The following is a 27,610-nucleotide window of genomic DNA, read 5'->3' as shown; positions in this document are numbered from 1 at the left end:
CTTCATTTTTATTTTGCACATCCTTTCTGTTTGATTTGTATTAGATTGAATAATCATAGTGCTCATCCTTGTTGACAGTGAACTCATTTTGTTTTATTGGTATTTATATACTGAATAGGACCATTTTGTTGATTTTTTCACACTTGATTCCTGTTTCCTGTGCAAGTGAGGTAGGCCCAGGAACAGATGAAGAAAGGGAAAAACTATCCTGGTGGGAATATGTAGATATTGTGTTGAGTAAATTTCTGTAATTACTTGCTTGAATAATGGTCTCTTGAATTTCAGACTGCAGTAGTACATGACTTGGTTATCTCAGCTAATCCTGACATGCCACCTTTCTCCTTAGTCCTGTTACGTAAATTCCTACGTGAAGCTGGTTGGCCTGTATACTCAGTCAATCACCTTCATTCCTCAGTAGTAGAGGTAAGATATTGTAAATTGCTTCTGCTTTACATGGTAGGATTGTTACAACTTGATTCTTAATAATTTCCTGAAGTTTACATCAAAGTGGAAAATATAGATATACTTTTAAGTGCATCATTGCACTAGATTTGCCTTCTGCATGTGACCTGTTAAGGGTGAGGAACTACAGGCTAAGAAGCAGTGTGAGTTCACAAGTTATTGAGGCTCTTTTGCTGTGGCCATCATCTTGAGGGAGTTCTTGGAGGGAACAGGCATCAAGAGATATAGATAAATAGATAGAATTAATAGAGTAGAATGACTAAATTATATGAATGAAATGTGATGAATGATGTAATTGGGCTTTTTACTTGCTTCAGGTCAGTGACTTCTTGCAAAGATGTTTCACAGACCAGCCTTTAGGAGATCGTAATAAACATAAGTTGGCATTTACCTTACACTGGAAAGATGTCCCAGCCCCAAATCTAATGGTAAGTCATCATTTTCATTGTTATGTCATGAAAAGATTTAAAACAAACTTTGTGTAGAAGTATATTCAAAGATTTATATCAGACTTCACAAAGAAGTATATTCAGAATTAAAAAGTGTCTTGTGCAGTAAAGGGAAGCAGCATGCATTCAGTTTTTTTTTTTTTTTTTTTTTTTCTTTGAAGAACCTGGCTAAAGTTAACATCTGCTTAATTTTATTTGATTTGGTGTAGATGGTTCATACGATAAAGCCACAAGATGTTTTACTGAAGCCTTAACTTTGTACAGTGCACTGAATTGATATCAGGATTAGGTTCAAAATACATCTTGGCATTAACCAGATGGATTTGAGGTGGTCTTGAAGAGTTATGGAAAGCATTATGTTGTGATTTAAGTTAAGTTAGCATGGGTCTGCTGATAATTAAGTTGATATTAAAAGGCCTTTTTAATGTATCATTTCAACATAGAAGTTTGTTTTTAGTACCTGCCTTTGTAATTGTGTGTTTTGTTTTTCGTTCAGGGTTACTAACCCCCTCATTACCATGTGAAAGAAATAGTTAAGTGTATAGTATTTACAATAGTGATGAATGAATTGTTTGTTTTGACAGTCAGTCTGGGACAATGAGAAATCAAGAGTAGAGCATGTCAGATAAACCTTTCTCAAAAATAGTTTTTCTTCATAGGTTACACTATGACAGCAGTGGAAGCTGTCAGTTGCTGATGAAGCAACATGATAGGGGTTTGTCATATACCACAGTACCATGTGGGAGATTAGGGTCATATCTCAGCCTAAAAGCAGTTCCAAGAATATGACACCATCATTCTGATAAAGAGTAACCCTGAGCTTCTTTATTTATGTTGTTACCTCATCCACCTTTCTTTGTAAGATGTTAGGATCACAACTGCAGCCTCGCTTCTCTCAGATGTGGATAGTCCAGCATTAGATATCCCAAGTAGTGTGTATTGTGAATGTATTTCAGATTTAAGTGTGTCAGAATTATTTGTTCTTTATTGTGTAATAATCGTCTGCTACTTTCTGTACTCATGGTGAGTCAACTGTTACCTTCCCATGAATTATGAGAAATTATGAAGGAGTGAAAATGATTATGAGCGATTAGGACCTGGACATGCAGGAGGGTGAGAGGTATGCAAGGAATAGAGTGAATTGGAATGATATAGTATACCGGGATCAACATGCTGTCAATGGACTGAACCAGGGCATGTAAAACATCTGGGATAAACCATGGAAAGGTCTGTGGGTCCTGGTTGTGGATAAGGAGCTGTGGTTTCGGTGCATTACACATGACAGCTAGAGACCAAGTGTGAACTAATGTGGCCTTTTTTGTTTGTTTTTATGGACTGTGTTTCCACCCATTTTTATTTCATGAAATGCCCTTTTAGATAAATCTTTTACCATAAGCCATTGGATTATCCAAGGGAACACTTTAGTTATTATGCCGGTCACACATGATACATGCAAAACATGTAACTAGGTAGGAGCATTAGATAAAAACATTAGGTAGAAGTAGTAGTTAGGAACATTAGGCTGGAGCATTAGGTAGAAGCAGTCCATAGGAACATTATGTACAAGCTTCTGCAAACACTGTGCTAGACTTGCTCTCTGCCAATGACCTGTTAAGGGTGATGCACTAAAGGCCAAGAAACAGCATAAGAGTTCACTGGTTATGTAAGCTCTATTGCTGTGCCGCACCCTTGAGGGAGTTCCTGTCGGTAAGTCAGGTGTCTTGAAGGGGAGTGTGAATGATCTATATTAGACCTTATCATGATTATCACTTGCTAAGTAATCCCAGCTACTTCTTATCTCTGACTTTGTGATGTTGAAATTCACTTGCCTAGTTGCCACATCATTTACATGTTTTAAGATAAGGTCAGGAAGATCCGAGCTCTGGTTATTGCTCAGTTTATTGTGATACCTACATTGCTTGGTTGGCACTCTCACAGGTAGGTGGTGATTGGCAGTCATTGACCAGGGAGTGACTACCATGTGGTATGGGAGGGCTTTTAACAGTAGCATAGTGAGCTGGCACTATAGTGGCTTTCAGTTACCTCTCCGTAGCCTAGGTAGATGTCTTTTTCTTTTGCTTCCCATACATATTGGCTGCTGGCATTTAGTCTGCACACTCGCACACTATCCAGCATGCACATAAAGGTCAGTGTAACTTGCACACTTTTTTCTAGAATTTTTTATTAACTCTCAACTTCCTTGTGGTGAGTGCTACATGCAAACACTTTTTTTTTTTCAATTGTGTGGATTTGAATAGGTTGCATTTGTCCAGCTGGAAGCTCATGTGCTAATCTGATTGTATGGAGGTAGTGATGATGATAAGAGACAAACAAAAGGGAGGAAATGGAGGGGATTTTAAAGTTATGGATTGCAGTGATGAGTAATCAGTAAATGAATGCTTTCATTGTTTTGTTGAAGAAAAGTTTTTGCTGGAAAAGAGAAAGATTAGAGGAGACGAGACAGAACCCTGAGTACAGTCCTCCCATTGATAAGGGAAGAATGAGGTGTTAAACCATCAACAATTATGGGGTAAACTTCGCAGGAAGACTGAGAAGAATTGTGAGTGAGGAAAGTCAGAGAAGGGAACATAGAAATCAGACCCCAACACCAAACCCTGTCAGAAGCTTTTGGCAAGGGCTTCAACATGGTATTTCTGAAGCTTTTAACACAAGCACATGGAGTTCGCAGTTATTGGGCTTTGTATCTTCATCTTTTCCTTACACTACTTTGCTTACAGTATATGGTGAACTTGTCTGATAGAAAGCATATTGATATTCTTGGTAGTAATGTTTTATATTTTCACGTTTGTTACAGAGGTATGGCTTAGTAGGTGATTGCAGCATTGAGTACATCTTTCATGCTTCTTTCCATAATACTTTATAGTAGCATTTTTGTAGATAATAAATCTTACCTTGTAGTATCTCCAACATGGTGTAGGTTATGTTAGAAATCTAGCTTTTTTTTTTTTTCAATGAATATGGTATTAGAAGAACAGTGAAACTATTAGTATTAGTGAAGTGAGTAAAAATCTGAGATGTTATGAATTTCAGAAAGAAACATGTAATCAAAATATGTCATGATAAGGTGGTATTATGCTGTATAACATCTGTTTAGAATTTGTATTTATGTATTTATAGAAAATATGTCAGGAAAATAGGGGGTTAAGTTGGCATAAGAGGAGATAGTGGTACAGAGGAAGAACAAATGGAGGAAAATATTTGGAGTGAGAAGCAGGCAAGAATGTTGGATCATAGAAAGCTTTTGCTGAAAAAGAAGTTATTATTCAGATAATGAGATTATTTTTACATAGTAACATAGGGGCATTATAAATATGAAGTTCTTGATGATGAACATAGAAGCATTATAAGTATTTAGTTGTGAATAATGAACAGTATCTTTTGGGATGTAGAATGCTTACATATCATTTCCAAACAAGGTGGTTTAAGAGATTGTTGTTGGTTTGACATACATCAGTGAAAGAAATATTTGTTGATAGTTCATTTAGTCATAGCAAATGCAGAAGTGTATTATATCTGTTGGCAAATGACAGTTCTTCATTGTAAAGAGATATGCCTTGTCTAAGAATTTTTGGGAGGTAGCAAAGGCATCTTTTTCACTGGAAAATATTAGGTTTTAATTGATTTATATAAACTGAGAGAATTTGGTTTGCTGGTGGTTTTTTTATTTGAATTATTACTGGCAGTAGGTAGTAGTTGGTAGGCAGTACTACCCACCTGAGTATTGGGAGGGTTAGTGACAGCTGTGTATTAAGCCAGCACTTTAGTGTTTGTCACGTTGTACTCCTCTGACCCAGGTAGCTGCCTTACCTTTCTGCTGCACCCATAAATGAGCTACTGGTATGCTGTCCACAAACATAGTCGCTCCTCATCACACATACCACTTGACAACACTTAACTCACACAGCCCGTTCTTCATAACTCAAGATTTTCCTTTGATGAGAACTTTGTGCAAACCCTTCCTTTTGGCAAAGTTGTAGGAGAATAGATAGAAGCAGTAGGTAGGAACATTTGATAGGACTTTCTGGAAACACTGCACTAGACTTGCCTTCTGCCAGTGACCTTAAGGGTGAGGCACTAAAGGCTAAGTGGCACTGGAGTTAAATAGTTATGGAGAGAGTATTAATATGCCCACCCCCATGAGGAAGTTCCAGAAGGGAACTGGTGTCAGATAGATAGATATATTATTAGTTGCATAGATAGTTATTTTGAAAGGATATTATTATAATGTAATTATTATTCTAGAACTATTTGTCTGAATACGTGTGCTTATCATTAATAGGCGTAATCACTATTTAGTATCAACATATATGCTAGACATAGTTAATTATAAAAGATAACATGTGTTTGATATACTTATATGTCTGATTTCTGTCTTCCTTTTTATAATGTAATTATCCAGTGATATACAACTAAGATTATTGTTATTTCAGGTAAATCCCCTTCGGCAAACCCAAATATCAGGTGAGGCCAACATAATCCGCTATATATCCCGTCTTTTTCCTCTGTCGTCTCCTTACAACTATGAAGCCAGTGGAACCTTCACAGCAATCACAGAAACAGACCAATTGCTTGATCAGCTAATGAAGCAGCTAGCAAATGGAAATAACAAAGAGAGACAGGCAATGCTAAGGCAATTAAATGGAAGGTATTGCACAAGTAGACTTTTCTCCACCATCCTTACCTTAACTTTACTGAAACACGGCACTGTATTAGATCTATACCTGACTTTTCAATGTGTCATTTTCTCTCCTGGGTTATATTTTTGAAGGCAAGAAATGCTTTCTTGAGCTTCCCTATAACAGGGAAGGGTCTCCCACATTCCATAATTCCTTTAACATTATTCCTGGTGCTCTTGACTTTAGGATCAATTCAAGTTTTTTTTTATTTGTAAATTCAGAGAGTTACTTTACTGTTATGAAACACTTTATAGTAATATCTGTGGTATGTAGCCAACTATATTGTATTTTTATTTCAATCAGAGATGATTTTTTAGCATTCAGAGGTGCAAACATACGTTAAACTGGGATTTGTAAATGTTTGTGAAATTTTTGTAGTGATCATATAACTCCAGGGCTCCTATTTAGATCCTTTTTTCTGAAGGCTGCATGACAATTGGTAGCAGGGAAAAGACGGACTCCTTTGAAGTGAGTTCTCAGTGAGATTTGTACTCCTATGCGACTAGATTGTACACTTTGTCCATTTATGTTGACGTAACCTCTTCAAAGATAACCATCTGTTATGGTGTAACACCATGCAGGTAGAGTTTGCTTAACCCTAAATGCAGTCAAAAGTTCAGTGATGTTGTAGAGAGAGAGGGAGGGAGAATATGATGAAATTTTTGTTTATATGAATTCTAATCAAGAAAGGTTATTATTAGAGAAATAGGCTATGTAATGTGGTTACTGAGAAAAGTTAAAGACAGAAACAATTAGGTGGACTTTTAACCCATAACTCCTCAATTAGGTCACCTCTCCAACCTTGTAAATATGTTTTTCAAGTTTCAAAAACTTGTTTAAGCTTACTGTTTTGAAGATATGTATAAATGAAGAAAATTTAAGCTTACAGATTTGAAGATATGTATAAATGAAGAAAATAACTGAAGAAATATATTTTGTCTGCTCTTATCACTCTGTTAGTTTGTAGAAGTTTTGTAGGCATTTCAGCTCTATGTAGTAAAAGGTACGGTAGTGATGTCTGAATATTAAGTGATTTGTCACTTTGTATGTTTTATTGTTTTCATATTCTCCAAAGAAATGTATTATTATTGATATTATTATATGTTTATGAATGGGGTTGTTAGGGAGGTGAATGCAAGAGTTTTGGAGAGAGTGGTAAGTATGCAGTCTGTTATGGAGGAGAGGGTTTAGGAAATGAGTCGGTTGTTGTTCGCTGATGTTACAGTGCTGGTGGCTGATTCGGGTGAGAAACTACAGAAGCGGGTGACTGAGTTTGGTAGTGTGTGTGAAAGAAGAAAGCTGAGAGTAAATGTGAATAAGAGCAAGGTTATTAGGTTGAGTAGGGTTGAGGGAGAAGTCATTTGGGAGGTAAGTTTGAATGGAGAAAAGCTGGAGGAAGTGAAGTGTTTTGATATCTGGGAGCGAATTTGACAGTGGATGGAACCATGGAAGCGGAAGTGAGTCACAGGATGGGGGAGGGGGCGAAGGTTCTGGGAGCATTGAAGAATGTGTGGGAGGGAGAACGTTACTCGGAGAGCAAAAAATGGGTATGTTTGAAGGAATAGTGGTTCCAACTATGTTATATAGTTGCGAGGCATTGGCTATAGATAGAGGTGTGCGGAGGAGGGTGGATATGTTGGAAATGAGATGTTTGAGGACAGTACGTGGTGTGAGGTGGTTTGATCGAGGAATTAATGAAAGGGTAAAAGAGATGTGTGGTAATAAAGAGAGTGTGGTTGAGAGAGCAGAAGAGGATGCATTGAAATGGTTTGGTCACATGAAGAGAATGAGTGAGGAAAGATTGACAAAGGATATATGTGTCAAGAGATGGAGGGGACGAGAAGCGGGAGACCAAATTCTAGGTGGAAGGATAGAGTGAAAGAGATTTGAGTGATTGGGGCCTGAATAAACAGGAGGGTGGAAGGCATGCAAGGAATAGAGTGAATTGGAACGATATGGTATACCAGGGTCGATGTGCTGTCAATGGATTGAACCAGGGCATGTGAAGTTTTGTGGGGCCTGGATGTGGAAAGGGAGCTGTGGTTTCAGTGCATTACACACGATAGCTAGAGACTAAGTGTGAATGAATGTGGCCTTTGTTGTCTTTTCATAGCGCTACTTTTTGTGCGCGTGGTGGGAGGGGGATGCCATTACATGTGTGGTGGGATGGCAACGGGAATGGATGAAGGCAGCAAGTATGAATATGTACATGTGTATATATGTATGTGTCTGTGTATGTATATGTTGAAACGTATTGGTATGTATAAGTGCGTGTAGGCATGTATGTATATACATGTGTATGTGGGTGGGTTGGGCCATTCTTTTGTCTGTTTCCTTGCGCTACCTCATTAACGCAGGAGACAGCGATAAAGTATAATAAAAAAATAAGAATTTTGTAGAAGTACCAGCTACACCTGTCAGTGATTGGGGCCTGAACATGCAGGAGGTTGAAAGGCGTGCAAGGAATAGAATGAATTGGAATGATGTGGTATACTGGGGTCGACGTGCTGTCAGTGGATTGAACCAGGGCATGTGAAGCGTCTGAGGTAAACCATGGAAAGTTTTGTGGAGCCTGGATGTGGAAAGGGAGCTGTGGTTTCGGTGCATTATACATGACAGCTAGAGACTGAGTGTGATCGAATGTGGCCTTTGTTGTCTTTTCCTAGTGCTACCTTGTGCACATGCGGGGGGGGGGAGGGGGTTGTCATTTCATGTGTGGCGGGGTGGCGACGGGACTGAATAAGGGCAGACAGTATGAATTATGTACACGTGTATATATGTAGATGTCTGTGTGTGTATATATATGTATACGTTGAGAAGTGTAGGTATGTGTATGTGCCTGTGTGGATGTGTATGTATATACATGTGTATGTGGGTGGGTTGGGCCATTCTTTTGTCTGTTTCCTTGCGCTACCTCACTAACATGGGAGACAGCGACAAAGTATGATAAGTAAATGAATAAACCAGTCAGATGCAGTGTTGTCTAGGTTGGCAACACTCTTGGAACTGTTGTACTAGTAAACATATGCTCCTTTCCTCATAAACAGTGACCATCTTTCCACACATTTCTCAGTGTGCACAAGATCTTCACACATACAAACACGCACACGCATGCTCATTCTCTAACTTACTTCACCTTCCATGGTTACATCCATTGCCATGCCTACTCCCAGGTATATATAGCACCTCACTTTCTCCAAGTTCTCTCCATTCAAACTCTCACTCCAACAGACTTTTGTCTCTCCACTGCCGAACCTAGTAAACTTGCTTTTATTCACTTTTACTCCCAACTTTTTCCTTTCATTCACTTTCTTTAACTCAAAAAACAATTTCTTTCATTTTTTGATGAGTTTTGTGATCAGTAAACAGTAACTATGTTGTTGCTACTCAGGCTGATGCTCTGTGCATCTCACCACCCTCTCAGTCACTATTCTCCCATACCCTTGCCTTTATACAGTGGCATTATTCAGACATTCTACCAATCCTCAGGCACTTCACCATGATCCATAGTTACATTGAAAATGCAGCTTTTCTTAAGGAAATCAAGTGCAGCCCCATCCACTCCAGCTGCTTTGCCACACGTAATCTTGTTCAAAGCTCTCACTCTTCTTTTCAACAAACTGCTTGCTATTATACTCTCACTTTGCTTCCACATTCATAACAGCCCACACCTGCCAACATATCATTGAACACATTCAGCTGTCCTTCAAAATACTCCTTTCTTCTCCTCTTCATGTCACCTGCTTGTTACCACTTCCTAATCTGCCCCTTTCACTGATGCTCCTGTTTCCTTTTTCATTTCTCTGTATTTCTCTATATCTTGGATGCTTGTTCCCACCTGGAACTCCCTTAAGGGGATGGTCATGCAGTAGAGTGTAAATGGTGGACCCCAGTGCCTTTTCTTAGCCTTTAGTGCTTCATCCTTAACAGGCCATTGGTAGAGCACAACTCAGCAGAGTGTTTCCAGTGGTTGCCACCTCATGTTCCTACCGACTGCTTCTACCTTACATGTCTAATTGATATTCCTTCCTAATGTTCCAATCTACTGCTTGTATCTAATGTTCCTAATTACTACTATCTGATGTGTCTACCTAATGCTCCTGCTTTAATGTTCTTACAGTGGTGGCAGGATTTTCTAGTTGCCACAGTTAAGATGATGGAGTGGTTGCAAACATTTTGTGGCATTTAATGTTTTTGGAATACTGCTTGGAAGGTTTGATAGGATGGAAATGAATATCATAAGGTTTTGATATACATTCAGGTTGCTTTTACCTTACAAGAGTATACAAGCAAAAAAAGTTGAGTTTGCTGTTATTTTGTAACCATTATGATAATGGTTTCTTTTCAGACTTGGAAAAAGTACGTGGCTGCTAGGTGACACGTGCAGCATTGTAGATGTGTTGGCTTGGTCTCTTGTGAAACAAGCAAGACTAGATAGTGGTGCTGCTGGAAATGTAGCCAAATGGTACAAGTCTGTCAGCATGTTAGGTGACAAGGGTAAGTTGGAATGTGTGAAGACATACTTTCTTTTTTACCACTTTCAGGAAACTTGCCTGTAACATACTTATTAAGTCCCATTTTCCACACCCTTATGAGTCCTGTAACATCAATAAAAGCATCCTCATGGTCACATGTAAAACACTATTTTTCTTTTTCCATGTGGTACACCAGTTGTAAATATTTTAATGGAATGGCTTCGATTTTCTTTTTTAAATTCTACATATTTTTCTACGACACGCGAGGAATACATGGGAAGTATTCTTTCACCCCTATCCCCAGGGATAATATACATATATATATACATATACACATACACACACATACACATACATACGCACATATACACACACCCACACATACATATATATACATATGAGAAATGTAAGAAACAATTTAGAAAACTGAAACTTCTAGCTTGAAATGAATGAAAAAAAGAATGTCACATAATGGTTCAACCTCTGGCTATGGAAAAAAGGAAATGTATAATTTATTTACACAAACGTCAATAGCAGTTCTCATCAATTTAACCACTGTATCAATAAGCTTCATGTGTGCGTGTAGGAAGAGAGGAAAGTGATTGGTTCTCAGTGAATGTAGGTTTGCGGCAGGGGTGTGTGATGTCTCCATGGTTGTTTAATTTGTTTATGGATGGGGTTGTTAGGGAGGTAAATGCAAGAGTTTTGGAAAGAGGGGCAAGTATGAAGTCTGTTGGGGATGAGAGAGCTTGGGAAGTGAGTCAGTTGTTGTTCGCTGATGATACAGCGCTGGTGGCTGATTCATGTGAGAAACTGCAGAAGCTGGTGACTGAGTTTGGAAAAGTGTGTGGAAGAAGAAAGTTAAGAGTAAATGTGAATAAGAGCAAGGTTATTAGGTAAAGTAGGGTTGAGGGTCAAGTCAATAGGGAGGTGAGTTTGAATGGAGAAAAACTGGAGGAAGTGAAGTGTTTTAGATATCTGGGAGTGGATCTGGCAGCGGATGGAACCATGGAAGCGGAAGTGGATCATAGGGTGGGGGAGGGGGCGAAAATCCTGGGGGCCTTGAAGAATGTGTGGAAGTCGAGAACATTATCTCGGAAAGCAAAAATGGTATGTTTGAAGGAATAGTGGTTCCAACAATGTTGTATGGTTGCGAGGCGTGGGCTATGGATAGAGTTGTGCGCAGGAGGATGGATGTGCTGGAAATGAGATGTTTGAGGACAATGTGTGGTGTGAGGTGGTTTGATCAAGTGAGTAACGTAAGGGTAAGAGAGATGTGAGGAAATAAAAAGAGCGTGGTTGAGAGAGCAGAAGAGGGTGTTTTGAAGTGGTTTGGGCACATGGAGAGGATGAGTGAGGAAAGATTGACCAAGAGGATATATGTGTCGGAGGTGGAGGGAACAAGGAGAAGAGGGAGACCAAATTGGAGGTGGAAAGATGGAGTGAAAAAGATTTTGTGTGCCTGAACATGCAGGAGGGTGAAAGGAGGGCAAGGAATAGAGTGAATTGGAGCGATGTGGTATACCGGGGTTGACGTGCTGACAGTGGATTGAAGCAAGGCATGTGAAGCGTCTGGGGTAAACCATGGAAAGCTGTGTAGGTATGTATATTTGCGTGTGTGGACGTATGTATATACATGTGTATGGGGGGGGGGTTGGGCCATTTCTTTCGTCTGTTTCCTTGCGCTACCTCGCAAACGCGGGAGACAGCGACAAAGTATAATAAAAAAAAAAAAAAAACATTTTTCATGGGATTTTTAGCATGAATTACTGCTCTTTGTACCCTCTAGATGCATCATTAAATTTCAAAAGTTTCATTTATTCAGGGAATATTGAGGTTCATATTATCACATTTTCTGTTGCTTTGGATCAAGAACCTTCAATATATTTTCCAAATTTAGTGCAAAGATTTTCACTTACATATAGTTTACAAAGAAATCATGAGAGATCAATGTCCTAGACTCTGCGACAGCACCACACAGCTGACCGAATGCAAACAAAACACCCCAGCAATCACCAGAGGCCTAAATCCGCCTATAAAAGAGAATATATATATATATATATATATGAATTATAAGGAATATTGTAATGACTGTAAATCACTTAAAAGCAGAAAAGTTACTTGTAAAGCATCGTTGAAGTTGACTGAATATAGAAAGAAAGAAAAGGGATACTAATGGTGAATATTGATATGTTTATATATTCTAGCAGCTTAGAAGAAATTGTCAAGCTGATGTTGGTGTATCACATCATAGGTGATATTATATTGATTACTAATGCAAAGTATAACTTGAAAAACAACAGTGAATTATCAATCCATGTATGTCACAGTGCTCTAGCCTGCTTTCAACAAACTGAGTAGTTGTGCTTCATCTTAACAAATGGAGGCATGTGCAGATGTGTGGCATGGATTTAAAGGATGAGAGAAGATGCCCACATGTTGCCCCCAAAGGAAAATTCTATTGATGGCTGTTTAAAAAATCCATTTTTTCAGTTAATCATTGTTAATGTAAAGCAGGTATTCCTGCTTGCAGTATCTATAAAGTTAATACTCAAAGCTGTAAGAGAATGAATTGACCAGAGTAGTGCCTTTTTTAAACGTAGAATTTTTTTTATTAAGCAGTGCTTTTGATTTACAGACTAACATTTGGCTTATTTTTCATGGGAATCAAATTGTGATATACAGTCCAGAGATATGTTTTATGATACATGACACCCTATTTTTTTTTAAGACACATACACATTTGTAGTATGAAGTCATTTCCACTTATTTGGAATATTGATGATAATTACTGCATTCAGGATATTAACACAGTAGCTGTTGTATATTCCTAACATTATCACTGTCATATAGAGAGGTTATATGAAAGAAAAGGCTTCTTAATATTGCTATTTGATGCATGTGATCTGTTGGGCAACCTGGGTTATTCAGAATGATAGTGTAGAGTGGATTGTTTTGTGGGAAGATGGAATTGTAAGATTTTCTCAAATATGACATGAATTGGTTGTAAGAAATTCAGGTCATGGCTGGATATTTAAAGTCCATGTTTGGAGACTTTTATGGATTATATAGTACTATCATTAGTCATAAATCTTATTTTCTTTCAATGAATTTTTTGCTCTTGCATTGCCATAATCTAAGTTATTGTATTTTGTTGCATACAGTGTTTTAGAAAATACTTGCTTTCAACTGAATACCCACCTGGGTATTGGGAAGGTTAGTGATGGCTGCATAGTCAAGTTACACCCTTTTGACCTGGGTAGCTGTCTTTTCTTTCTATCTCACTTACATGCGAACTTCTGGCATTCTGTTCACTGACATATGATCTCTCCTCGTCACACAGAAATTTTCCAAAAGAAGAAACAGAGAAGGCGGCTAAGTGAGGATATTTCCTCATAGGCTCAGTCCTCTATTTTTAATGCTACCTTGATAACACAGGAAATGGCAAATAGGATAAAAAAAGATTGATATAGTAGGAAAAATGTGTCCAATAAAACTGTTTTAGTGTAATGGGAATTTTGCCTACATCAAAACTGAAATTTTTATCATGGAAGAGTTTTTTGTTTGTGATAGCAAAACCAGTGTGTAGAATTCTTTGCCATGATATTGCAAATGTTGCTGCATGGTCTTCAATACTTAAAGGTGTGGAGATGATCTGCAGCTAAAATGTTTAGGGAAGATTCTGCTTGTGCCACCCTCCTTTAAATGTGGGAAAAGGCACACATGATGTTGATAGATAATTATTAAGGCTTAATTATATTTAGTTATTACTGTATGTTAGGGTGCTTACTTGTGAAAATATTAGAAGTCATAGTTTGGCATTACAAAAGCACTTTGTATTGTCATTGATCATATATTTGTTTCAGATTTAGAACCTGAAGACTCAAAATTACAAGAACTGCCAAAGACAGAGAAGTCAAACATGGAAAAGGGTAAAGGTGTGAATACTGCTAAGACCCCACAAGATTCAAAGAAACCAGTGTCAAAGGAAAGCACAGGGGAGGGCAATCAGAAGAACCACATAGGCAGAGTTGAATTAGAAACCTATCTAAAAACATTAGATATTGCGTATCAGGTGAAAGACCATGAAGAAGTCTTTACTGTAGATGCCCTCATGAATTGTGTTAAAGACATGCCAGGCCTGCATATGAAGAATCTGTTTTTAAAGGACAAGAAGAAGAACCTCTACCTGCTCTCAGCGCAGCATAATGCCGAGGTATGTAAATTCTATCTTTCACATGTGATATGTTCTTTTTTATACTTTGAAAAGGATTTAAGTAAAAAATAAGTTGTTTTGAATGGCCTCTGTTTTATGACATAGGTATTGTTTGAGGCTTTCATGAATATTCTGTATACCTTTTATCTCATTCTGTTGTACATTCCTTTTTTCATTGTTTTGCTTATGCAAAAGGTTACTCGTTTAGAACCTGCTGTGAACGTCTCAGCCTTTACATATTTTTTCATATAACTCCATGGTAGCATCCTTCACTCCCACAAATTTCTTTGTTCTCTTATTTTAACATGTCATCTGTTTTATGGTACTTTTACCATCTGAGATTTTTATTTAAGGAACGGTGACATACATCTTTCTTGAGAATATTTTCATCATTAAGATACAAAATGTACAGAGAACATACACTTCGTTGACTCCAGAGGAATTGTAGAAGGCTTGAAGGGAAAAAATCAAGTTGCCCAGTATTCATGATTGAAATCACTCCTTGATGAATCTGAAATTGATAACTACTCCAAAGGAGTAGCTGCAAAGAGAAACGGTGTTATTAAACAAACTATGTGCTTGCCTTGTCGTTATGGCACAATCTATATGTAGGTACTTATGCATAGATATTGACACCCCATCTCTCGTTTGCTCTCTTTTTCTGCTCTTCTACCTTCATCTTTGCTGCATTCTGTTCTATACCTTCAAGCTATTCTCATTTCTTTCCTGCAGGTGTCATTCATACCATACATATCTTTCCTCGTTTGTTAGTAGTTTAACTTTCTTATCTTGCCTTTCATTCCCCTTTCTCATGTGTATACATCCCACCTCTGCCTACCACACACTTCACTTGCATATGTAACTACCTTCCATAAATTCCTTGAAATGTTCACCAATCCCCATGTATCCTGGTACTTTATACTACTCTTCACTAAGTCTCTCTTGGGATCTCTACTCTCAGGCTTCGTTTCCAATTTCATGCCTTTTCACCACTTCCTTTCCACTGTCATTTCCTCCTTCCTTAAAATACTACAAATGTCATGCTTCTCTCCACCAATAAATGATATACATCCCATCTGCTACCTCACACAGCACGTGCACATGTAACAGTCACTCTTTTTTTGTCCCTGGCAGTTGATACCTAATCCAATAATACCCATTGATTCTCAGTTCCACTCACTCAGGTATATTTGTATATGTACCTTTTTTTTTCTTTTTTGAACCAGGTATTCCCAATAGTTAATCATATCTCAGCACACAATCCTAAAATGCTCTCTGTTTTAATGATAGATAGGGGAGAAAGAATTCTACCTTCATATTCCTTGTATGTCATAGAAGGCAACTAATGGGAATGGGGGACCCCCATATATTTCAAAATCTTAAAGAAGGAACAGAAGGAACAAAGCAGGGAGTGCTCCTCTGCTACTAATACTTAGGCTGGGGTGTCTGAATGTGTGTGAATGTAACCAAAATGAGAAGAGAGATAGGTGGTATGTTTGAGGCAAAGAAACCTGGATGTTCTGGCTCTGAATGAAACAAGGCTCAAGGGTAAAGGCAAAGAATGATTTGGAAGTGTCACACAAGTAAAGTCAGGGGTTAGTAAGAATACAGGAGCTAAGGTAGGAGTAGCATTACTCCTAAAACTGGAGTTGTGGGAGTTCATGATAGAGTACAAGGAAGTAAATTCTAGATTTGGTTAAAAATGAAAGTGGATAACAAGAGATGGGTGATAATTAGTGCTTCTGCACCTGGCCATGAAAAAAAAAGATCATGAGAGGCAAGTGCAGCTGAGTGAGTGTGTCAGCAGTTTTGATTGAAGAGACTGGATATTAGTGATGTATGATTCCAAGGCAAAAGCAAGTAATGTGGCAATTGAGGGTGTAATTGGGAGGCATGGGGAATTAAAGAGTTATGATTGGAAATGATGAGCAGTTACGTATCCATATTACTAGTAATTTTAGCTAGTAGTTAAAGAATTTGACTCTAAAATACATTTCGGTTTAAGTGATGAAAGTGTGTGTGTGTGTGTGTTGGGGGGCATGGTTTGTCTAAGGGATTTTCACTTAATGTAGCACTTTCTGGGAATGCACCTGGTTTATTGATTTAGGGCTTATATCTGTAAATTTAAAAAAGAACAAAAAAAATTCCATCAGTATGCCTTTTGCAGCACTTCATAACTGTGGTGTTGAGAACTGTAATAATGGTTTCTCCTATGATTTCAGGTCAAACTCAATGAAGTTGGGAAACAAATTAGTGTAAAGGATTTAAGATTTGGTGACGAATCTGTAATGTTTGATGTGCTTGGAGTGAAACAGGGATGCGTTACACCTTATGCTCTAGTGAATGACAGTAGCCACCAGGTTAAGTTTTTGTTAGATCAGGAAGCTTTAAATGAGGCCCATCCATTTGTCAACTTTCATCCAATGTCAAATGCAGCTACCCTTGGTATTTCCCCAAAGGACTTCAGTAAATTTTTAGATGCCACAAGCCATAAACCAACTTTATTAACGTTTAAGTAATATTTTTCCTTTGATAAGATTTAGAATTGATACAAAAGAAATTTCAGAATTTTTATGTTATTAATCAAATGTAGTTATTTGAGTAATTGTTCTCATTTATGCTCTGATTATTGCCTTGTACAACAAAAAGTCAGATTGACATACATTTACTTTGGGTAAATCAAAGTGATTTATGTTTGGAAGTGTGATATTCCTGGGGAAAATTGGTAACTTTGATTCATTATAAAAGTAGGGCAAGAGATGATTAAATTATATGAAATATTTTTCAATTGTGATCCCGATTTTAAATGTATATTGCTTTCTGTGATGATTAACATTAATTTTATTATGTATATTGTTTTTTCAAGTCACTAATGATGTAACAGTGAAGTCCCTGAAGAATGTATTGCTTTGATTAGTAAAGATGTATTGGTGATTAAAGGAGTGAAAACATGAGCTACATTATTGTCCAAGTTCTGATGCTTAGATTTTTTCCTTTGTACTTGTTTTCTTTTTCCCGCATTAGCTATTTAGTGCTGGTTACAGTCGAAGTAAATGCCTCATTTGCTCACATCCATTTTTAGCTGTCATGCATAATGCACTAATGCCACAGCCCCCTATCCTTAGCCAGGCCCACAGACCTGTTAACAGTATCCCTCAGTTGTTGTTCCAGTCCACTGACAGCGTATCAACCCATATGCCATGTTAATCCAATTCACTCTTTCCTGTGACCCTCATACATGTTAGGTCCTTGCACACTCGAAATCCTTTTCATTCCATCCTTCCTTTTCCAATTTGGTCTCCCCCTTCTGTGTAACCCCTCCACTTCTGTCATATATATTGTATTTGTCAACCTTTCCTCACTCATTCACTCCATATGTCTAAACCATTTTAGCACATCCTCTTAAGCTTTCCGAACCATGTTGTAATTATGACCACATCTCTCTTATCCTGTCATTACCTTTTTTTTATCAACCTTCCTCACACCACATTTTGTCTATCAAACATTTGATCTCCAAAACATCAACACATTCTCTTCTACAGCCCATATCTTGTGTCCAAACAACATTGCTAGGACTACTATATCTTCAGACATAGCCAATTCCTTTCTCCAGATAGTTACCCATCTTTCCACACATTTCTCAATGCTCCCAAAAACTTGGCCCCACAACCAGACTATGACACCTCTGCTTCCAGTTTTGTTTACTGCCGTGTTCACTCCCAAGTATATGAAACTCTTCCACCAGTTTTCTCCATTCAGACTCACATCCCTAACTAACCTGTCCCTCTGCACTGCTAAGCATAATAACCTTGCTTTTATTCACATTTATTTTCAATTAACTCCTTTCATACATACTCCCAAACTCAGACAGCAACTCCTGCAGCGTTTCACCTGAATGTTCTACCATTGCTGTGTCATCAACAACTGACTAACGTCTTAGTTTGCAAGACTGACTCATGTCTTAGTTTGCCACATCCTCAACAGACTGCCCTTCTCTCCAAGACCCTTGCATTTACCTCTTTCACCATCTCGACCATTGATAGAGTAAACAGCCATGGTGACATACCACGCCCCTGCCACCGTCCAACTTTCACTTAGAACCACTCACCTTCTACCTACTCGCACACATGCCTTACTCTCTTGATAAAAACTCCTCACTGTTTCTGATAACTTTCCTCCCTCACCACATATTCATAACACCTTCCACAAAGCATCTCTGTCAATCCTATCATGTGCTTTATCTAGATCCATCTCTCTCTCATGGTATTTCTCACACACATTCTTCAGAGTAAACACCTGATCCATTCATGAAACCAAATTGTTCCTCTCCATTTTGTTTCTCTGTGCGTACCACTAACCCTCTTAATCACCGCTCTTGTACAACTTTCTAGGTACACTCAACAAGCTTGTGCCTCTGTGATTTGAATACTCACCTTTACCCACTAGCCTGCATTCATTGGTGCTACATATACATTCTGCCAATTCTCAGGCACCTAGCCATGACCCATACATACATTGAAATTTTTAATAAACCCATCAACAACACAGCACAGTCACCTGTTTTCTTAAGAAATTCAACTCGAATACTGTCTTGGCACATTCTTACTTGCATAAACCTTTCACCATTTCCCTCTCCACCAAACCACTTTCCATGAGTTTCACACTTCTCATACCTACCCGATCCAAACGCCCTACATCTGCCACCTTATCATCAAACATATTTGACAATTTTCCGAAGTTCTCTACACTTAACTTCCTGTTACCACTTCCCCATATGCCCCCTTCACCATGCAAAACAGTTTTTCCTTGAAGTTTGTTGATACCCCAACTCATTTACCCACTTTTTCAGCCCCTATCTACCTTTCTCTTGACTTCTTACCTCTTGCTCATGTACATACCACAATCACACACTCCTTTCCTATAAGGTCTGCCCATACATCTCTCTTTTCTCTCTCTTTGTCGCTTTGCTTCATCTTACCGCTCTTTTTCCCTTGCCCATCCCTTTCCTCACCCATTCCCCCTCACTTCACGTACCTTTTGCCATTCTACTCTTCAACTCTTATGGTACTTCTTTATGCAAGTCTTTTCCTAACTCATTTAATTTCACCACCCTCTTCTTGCCCACATCATATCCGCCTTTCCAAAAACCTTCACAAACCTTCACCCACAGCTCTTCCAGATAAATGATGAGACGTCGCAGTGGATCCTTCTCAGCACATTTTTGTGCAAGAGTCTTGTTTGCACGCCCATCAGAATGTCATCCAGTAATGCCCACTTGCCATCTTTAATTGCCAATTTATGCTTGTGTATGTCCCTTTTCAGATCAGATATTCACAGTTGCCAGTCCTTTTTCAACAAACAACTCTGCAAGCTGTACCTACCATTTCCAATTACTTAAAGCAAGCTGTATCTACCATTTCCAATTACTTAATATCCCATGCCCACCAGTTATACCCTCAATTGCTACATTCCTTGCTTTCACATTTCAGTCGCCCATCACTAATACTCGGTCTCTTGCATTAAAACTGCTGAATCATACTTAGCTGTCCCAGAACACTTGCCTCTCTTCTTGCTTCTTGCGGCCATATGCATAAACACTAATAATAACCCCTCTCTCATTTTTACCCTAACCAGTCTAGAGCTTGCTTTCATACAATATTTTACACATTCCCACAACATGTGCTCCAGTAGTAGTGGTATCCCTTCCTAAGTTCCCATCTTCTCACTAACCCCTGACTGTACACCTAAGACATTCCCATACCATTCTTCCCTTGTACTCCTGAGCTTTAGTGTCACTCAGAGCTAGATCATCTAGATTTCTTTTCTCAAACATAATACCCTTCTCTCACTACCCATGTCTCTTTGCATCTTGGCTACATCCACACATTCAGACATGTCAGATTTTTATTTTGTTCTATTTTGTTTTTTCAGAGTAGAGGGTAAGGTTCCTTGACATATATACATCTTTTGTTTCATTCTGTTTGCTGGTATTAATTTCATCACTAATTTAGTACAAACTTCAACCATATTATTGTCAGAGATGCTCTTCTTTGTGACCTCCATATCTGTAAATGAAATTCTTGTTTGCAAAAATCACACCACTTGTGTTATTTCTCATTGGTTTGTTTATATTTTGAGTTTGGTTGTATCCCTATTTATCTGTCTATATCTTTGATTCCTGTTCCCTTATGAAACACCCTCAAAGTTATAGTAGCCATCATAAGTCTCCAAAACTGATGAATCCAGTGTAGCTTCTTAACCTTTTAGTGCCTCACCCTCAACAGGCTAGTAGCAGAGGGCAACTCAAGTGCTGTATATCTAGAGGCTCCTACCTTATGTTCCTACTAACTACTACTACCTAATGTTCTAACCTCTTAGTACAACCTATGTTCACACTTAAATGTTCCGACCTCTTACTTTTACCTGATGTTTCTATCTCCTACTTGTATCTATTGCTCCTACCATTTTACTGAAAGGTAGGGCTAGCACATACTTCTCATTGCAGGAAAATCTAGTTAAGTAGAATGCGGTGTGAGTTGTGTTATGTGCCATGTGTGATGAGGGGAGATTGTATGTTTGTGGACAGAATGCCAGCAACTCGCATGTGGGTGAGTAAGAAAAAGATAGCTTCCTGAGTCAGAGGACTGTAACTTGACAACCAGTGATGTGCTGGCTCACTATGCAGGCAGTCATCACTAATCCTCCTGATACCCAGGGGATTAGTACTGGTAATATACCACCCTTGTTGGTGGGTGACTACCGACTCTACCTACTGTGCCATGCATAAGCCAGTTAGCCTGTTATATTGTCTTAAAGTGTTCCCTTTTCTGACTACATCCATATTCCAATCTATACTTTTCCCATTGTATAAAGTTAAAGGTAAAATCAAACCAAATCATGGTCATTTCTGGCTTGTCACTATCTCTTAGTATTTCTTCAGCTGTTAGTGTCATGCTGAACACTAATTTTGTTTTAGGCGGTCTGTACGTTGCTACACTGTGTTGTGGCTGGTATGCTTACTACTTACTGTTTTACATTTCTTGTGAGTTTCGTTATCTTTTGCATCAAGTTCATTTCCTACATGTATTGCTATGTATATCACTTTACTCTCTACAAGCTGTAAAGGTCACATATCCTAAATCAGCTTCATTGCTTATTTCTCCGTTCATCCATGTTTCGGCACAATTTATGAGTATTATGTTAGAATCTCCCATGTACTCGTATGTAATTTAAGTTTTGACTCTGATATTTTCTGTTATCAAACTACATTCCTGTAAAAGAAAATTCCATGGCTTTTTCTTAAATGAATCACATATTTCCTCCTTAGAACTGGATTTAATTTTCTTATTGCTTTCCATTTTTTGGTGCAATAGAGCCAAGGAAGGAATGACGCTTCTGCTGAAGGTGTTGTGTGAGGGAGTGAGCCCCATACTGATGTGGGTTAAAATGAAAGTGGATTACAAGAGGTGATGCAAGGAATCAAGTGCAAGTGATAGTCTATGTGAATGCACGAATGGATAATGTGGCAGTTGAGGGTATGATTAAGGAGTATAGGGTATCCAAAGATGCAGAGGAAAATGGTGAAGAGCTTGTTGAGTTGTGTGCAGTAAAATGGCGATTGGGAATACCTGGTTTGATAAGGAGGGCGTAGGTGATGGGCAGGCATTATTGGATTATGTAATGATTGATAGGCATGAAAAAGATGGTAATGATAGGGTCAGGTGATGGGATGTTTAATTACGTCTTGGTGGAGTTGAGGATGAAGGTTTGTAGGAAAAGAGTGTGGTGAAAATGAGTGAGTGGAAAAGTGTGAATAGATATCAGGAGAAATCTAGTACAGAATAGCAGACTTGAGAGTAATGTTTGTTTGTTAGATCATTGGACCTCTGCTTGGTCCAATACAGGCCTTTGCTTGTTGGCGGTCTGTGTGAGAGTAAATGAAGTTATGGGAATGGGTGAGGAATTGAAGGTATTTAGGAAACCTCTGCTTATATGTGCTAAAGCAGTTTGTGCAGTGCTGAAGGTTGGAAGTAGGCAGGCATGTGGAAAAAGGTAGCAAGTGGTGTCACGTGGAAATTAAGTTGCTAGTGAAAGACGAGAGAGGAATATACATTAATTGCAGGGGAGGGCTGCAAGAGATGGGGAGATGTAGAAGAGATAGGTGTGGGTCAGGAGGAAGGTGCAGGGGGTGAAAAAGAGAGCAAATGAGAAATGGTGTGAGCAAGATTTGAAATATTTTGGGGAAAGTAAGAAAATGTTTTGGAGGGTTAAAAGAGTGTGGAAAACAAGAGGACACAGGAACATTAGTGAAGGGGTCAGATGGAGAAGTGGTGACAGGTGGAGATGGATTAAGTACTTTGAAGGATTGTTGAAAGTATTTGATGAAACAGACGAAAGAAATGGCCCAACCCACCCCCCCTACACATGTATATACATACACGTCCACACACGCAAATATACATACCCATACATCTCAATGTACACATATATATACACACACAGACACATACATATATACACATGTACACAATTCACACTGTCTGCCTTTATTCATTCCCATCACCACCTCGCCACACATGGAATAACATCCCCCCTTCCCCCCCTCATGTGTGCGAGGTAGCGCTAGGAAAAGACAACAAAGGCCCCATTCATTCACACTCAGTCTCTAGTTGTCATGTAATAATGCCCGAAACCACAGCTCCCTTTCCACATCCAGGCCCCACAGAACTTTCCATGGTTTACCTCAGACGCTTCACATGCCCTGATTCAATCCATTGACAGCACGTCGACCCCGGTATACCTTATCGATCCAATTCACTCTATTCCTTGCCCGCCTCTCACCCTCCTGCATGTTCAGGCCTCTATCACTCAAAATCTTTTTCACTCCATCTTTCCACCTCCAATTTGGTCTCCCACTTCTCCTCGTTCCCTCCACCTCCGACTCATATATCTTCTTGGTCAATCTTTCCTCTCAATCTCTCAATGTGCCCAAACCATTTCAAAACACCCTCTTCTGCTCTCTCAACCATTCTCTCCATGTGCCCAAACCATTTCAAAACACCCTCTTCTGCTCTCTCAACCACACTCTTTTTATTTCCACGCATCTCTCTTACCCTTACATTACTTAATTGATCAAACCACCTCACACCACATATTGTCCTCAAACATCTCATTTCCAGCACATCCACCCTCCTGCGCACAACTCTATCCATAGCCCACCCCTTGCAACCATACAACATTGTTAGAACCACTATTCCTTCAAACATCCCTGGGGATAAGGGAGAAAGAATACTGCCCACGCATTTCTCACATGTCATAGAAGGCAACTAAAGGGGACGGGAGCGGGGGTGGAAACCCTCCCCTCCTTGTATGTTAACTTTCTGAAAGGGGAAACAGAAGAAGGAGTCACGCGGGGAGTGCTCATCCTCCTCGAAGGCCCAGATTGGGGTGTCTAGATGTGTGTGGATGTAACCAAGATGAGAAAAAGGCGAGATAGGTAGTATGTTTGAGGAAAGGAACCTGGATGTTTTGGCTCTGAGTGAAACGAATCTCAAGGGTAAAGGTGAAGAGTGGTTTGGGAATGTCTTGGGAGTAAAGTTAGGGGTTAGTGAGAGGACAAGAGCAAGGGAAGGAGTAGCACTACTCCTGAAACATGAGTGGTGGGAGTATGTGATAGAATGTAAGAAAGTAAACTCTAGATTGATATGGGTAAAACTGAAAGTTGATGGAGAGAGATGGGTGATTATTGGTGTGTATGCACCTGAGCATGGGAAGAAAGATCATGAGAGGCAAGTGCTTTGGAAGCAGGTGAGTGAGTGTGTTGGTAGTTTTGATGCACGAGACCGGGTTATAGTGATGGGTGATTTTGAATGCAAAGGTGAGTAATGTGGCAGTTGAGGGAATAATTGGTGTACATGGGGTGTTCAGTGTTGTAAATGGAAATGGTGAAGAGCTTGTCGATTTACGTGCTGAAAAAGGACTGGTGATTGGGAATACCTGGTTTAAAAAGAGAGATATACATAAGTATACATATGTATGTAGGAGAGATGGCCAGAGAGCTTTATTGGATTACGTGTTAATTGATAGGCGTGCCAAAGAGAGACCTTTGGATATTAATGTGCTGAGAGGTGCAACTGGAACGGGTGTGTGATGTCTCCATGGTTGTTTAATTTGTTTGTGGATTGGGTTGTTAGGGAGGTGAATGCAAGAATTTGGAGAAAGGGGCAAGTTTGCAGTCTGTTTTGGATGAGAGGGCTTGGAATATGAGTCAGTTGTTGTTCGCTGATGATACATCGCTGGTGGCAGATTCGGGTGAGAAACTGAAGTTGGTGACTGAATTTGGTAGTGTGAAAGAAGAAAGCTGAGAGTAAATTTGAAAAAGAGCAAGGCTAGTAGGTACAGTACGGTTGAGGGACAAGTCAATTGGGAGGTAAGTTTGAATGGAGAAAAACTGGAGGAAGTGAAGTGTTTTATGTATCTGTGATTGGATTTGGCAGCGGATGGAATCATGGAAGCAGAAGTGAGTCACAGGGTGGGGGAGGGGGCAAAGGTTTTGGGAGCGTTGAAGAATGTGTGAAAGGTGAGAAGGCTATCTCGGAAAGCAAAAATGGGTATGTTTGAAGGAATAGTGGTTCCAACAATGTTATATGGTTGTGAGGCATGGCTATAGCTAGGGTTGTGCAGAGGAGGGTGGATGTGTTGGAAATGAGACATATGAGGACAAAATGTGGTATGAGGTGGTTTGATCTAGTTAGTAATGAAAGGGTAAGAGAGATGTGTGGTAATGAAATGAGTGTGATTGAGAGAGCAGAAGAGGGTGGATTAAAATGGTTTAGTTATATGGAGAGAATGAGTGAGGAAAGATTGACAAAGAGGATGTATGCGTTAAAGGTGGAGGGAACGAAAAGTGGGAGACCAAATTGAGGGTGAAAGGATGGAGTGAAAAAGATTATGAGCGATCGGGGCTTGAAAATACAGGAGGGTGAAAGGCGTGCAAGAAATAAAGTGAAATGGAACGATGTGGTATACTGGGTCAACGTGCTGTCAATGGATTGAACCAGGGCATGTGAAGCGTCTGGGGTAAACCATGGAAAGTTCTGTGGGGCCTGGATGTGGAAAGGGAGCTGTGGTTTTGGTGCATTACACATGACAGGTAGAGAATGAGTCTGAACGAATGTGGTCTTTATTGTCTTTTCTTAGTGCTACCTCGCGTGCACGCGGTGGGAGGGGGTGCCATTTTCATGTGTGGTGGGGTGGCGGCGAGAATGGATGAAGGCAGCATGTATGAATATGCACATGTGTATATATGTATATATACACATCCTTCCATCTCCAATTTGGTCTCCCACTTGTCGTTCCCTCCACCTCTGACACATATTATTCGATCATCCCTCGCTCATTCTCTCCATATATCCATACCATTTCAACACCTGCGCTCTCAACCACATTATTATTGTTATTATTATTATTATTATTATTATTATTATTATGATGATGATGATGATGATGATGATGATGATTGATATTATCATTATAATTATTATTATTTTATTATCATTATTATTATGTAATTTATCATGCTTTGTCGCTGTCTCCCACGTTAGCGAGGTAACGCAAGGAAACAAACGAAAGGATGGCCCAACCCACCCACATGACACATGTATATACATAAATGCCTCACACACGTATACATACTCATACATTTCAACGTATACATACATATACATACACTGACATATACATATATACACTTGTATATATTCATACTTGCTGCCTTCATCCATTCCCATAGCCACCCTGCCACACATGAAATGGCACCCCCTCCCCCCCGCGCGCGTGTGAGGTAGCGCTAGGAAAAGGCAACAAAGGACACATTATTATTACCACACGTCTCCATTGTCCTTTCATTACTCACTCGATCAAACCACCTAACGCCACATATTGTCCTCAAACATTTCATATCCAACACCGCCCTCGTCCACACAAAATTATCTAAAGCCCATGCCTCGCATCCATATAATACTGCTGGGTTACTATGCCTTCAAACATACCCATCATTCTCTCTCTCTCTCTCTCTCTCTCTCTCTCTCTCTCTCTCTCTCTCTCTCTCTCTCTCTCTCCTATTGATATCTCCACATTCTTCACTGCTCCCAGAACTTTCGCCCCCCCCCTTTCCAACCTATGGATCACTTCCGCCTATGACTCACGTCCGCTTACATGTCCACTTCGGAGTATCAAAACACTTCACCTCCTATGATTATTCTCCATTTCAACTCACACCCCAATTTATTTGTCTCTCAACCCTGCTAAGCCTAATAACCATGCATTTATTCACGCTTACTGTCAACTTCCTCCATCCACACACTTCCAGACTTGATTCACCAAAGTATGCAGTTTCTCACTCGAATCTGTCACCAGTCATCAGTGCTGTATCATCAGCAAAAAACAACTGACTCATTTCCCAAGCTCTCACATCCCAACAGACTGCATGCTCACCCCTCTCTCCAAGACTCTTGCATTTCCCTCCCTCACCTCCCAATCCATAAACAAACTAAACAGCCATGGTGACATCACACACCCCTGCTGCACACCAACCTTCACTTGGAACCACTCGCTCTCTATTCCTACTTGTACCCGTGGCATACGCCCTTAATAAAAACTCACTTCTACTAATAACTTTACACTCTTGCGCCATGTATTCTTAAGACCTTCCATAAGTCATCTCTGTCAACCCTGTTATACGCTTTTTCTATACATATTCGCCATTTGCCGCATTAACGAGGTAGCGTTAAGAACAGAGGACTGAGCCTTAGAGTGAAAATCCTCACTTGGGCCCCTTCTCTGTTCCCTCCTTTGGGAAAATAAAAAGTGGAGGGGAGGATTTCCAGCGTTACCGGACTCAACCTTCTTGTGGTTACACTTTAAGGGACTCCATCTACTTGTTGCTCGGAGTATCGTAGTCTGAATTGGAGAGTCCCCGGTAAAGAAAGGATTCCAGTTTGTTCAGATTTAAAGTAGTAGAAGTGAGTAGTGTTTTGTTTTGATTGTTACACTCGGCTTTAGTTAGGATTTAGGTCAGGGAGCGAGGCTTGCGTTACCAAGGTCCGTCATGTTAAATGACAGTAATATAAACATTAAGTTAATTATCCCATGACCCCTTTCGGAAAAGGCCTTGTAGTTACCCCAGGACCCCTTTTGTATGAGCCATTACAACTTGTAGCCTGCGCTACACTCAGTAGCAGGGATAGGATGCCTTCTTTTGAATGCAAGCGAGGCCTTTGACTAATTTCTATAAGTACTTTGTGTACCTAC

At 39.4% G+C, this 27,610-nt stretch overlaps 1 protein-coding gene across 6 annotated transcripts in view; it reads left to right on the top strand.

The window, feature by feature from the left end:
* The window catches only part of LOC139746592 (uncharacterized), a 56,147-nt gene extending 38,897 nt beyond the window's left edge, over nucleotides 1–17,250 (top strand). For all 6 annotated transcript variants that reach the window (XM_071657992.1, XM_071657993.1, XM_071657990.1 and 3 more), the window contains 6 exons: nucleotides 286–423; nucleotides 780–890; nucleotides 5,363–5,577; nucleotides 9,957–10,105; nucleotides 13,950–14,299; nucleotides 16,522–17,250. In XM_071657992.1, coding sequence (XP_071514093.1) covers nucleotides 286–423; nucleotides 780–890; nucleotides 5,363–5,577; nucleotides 9,957–10,105; nucleotides 13,950–14,299; nucleotides 16,522–16,818 — 1,260 coding nt within the window. In that variant the 3' untranslated portion in view covers nucleotides 16,819–17,250. The remainder of the gene's footprint in view (nucleotides 1–285; nucleotides 424–779; nucleotides 891–5,362; nucleotides 5,578–9,956; nucleotides 10,106–13,949; nucleotides 14,300–16,521) is intronic.
* The last annotated feature ends 10,360 nt before the right edge of the window (nucleotides 17,251–27,610 follow it).

This window comes from Panulirus ornatus, chromosome 65 (assembly GCF_036320965.1).
Source record: "Panulirus ornatus isolate Po-2019 chromosome 65, ASM3632096v1, whole genome shotgun sequence".
Classification (NCBI taxonomy): Eukaryota; Metazoa; Arthropoda; class Malacostraca; order Decapoda; family Palinuridae; genus Panulirus; species Panulirus ornatus.
This window is presented reverse-complemented; position numbering and strand designations above follow the sequence as displayed.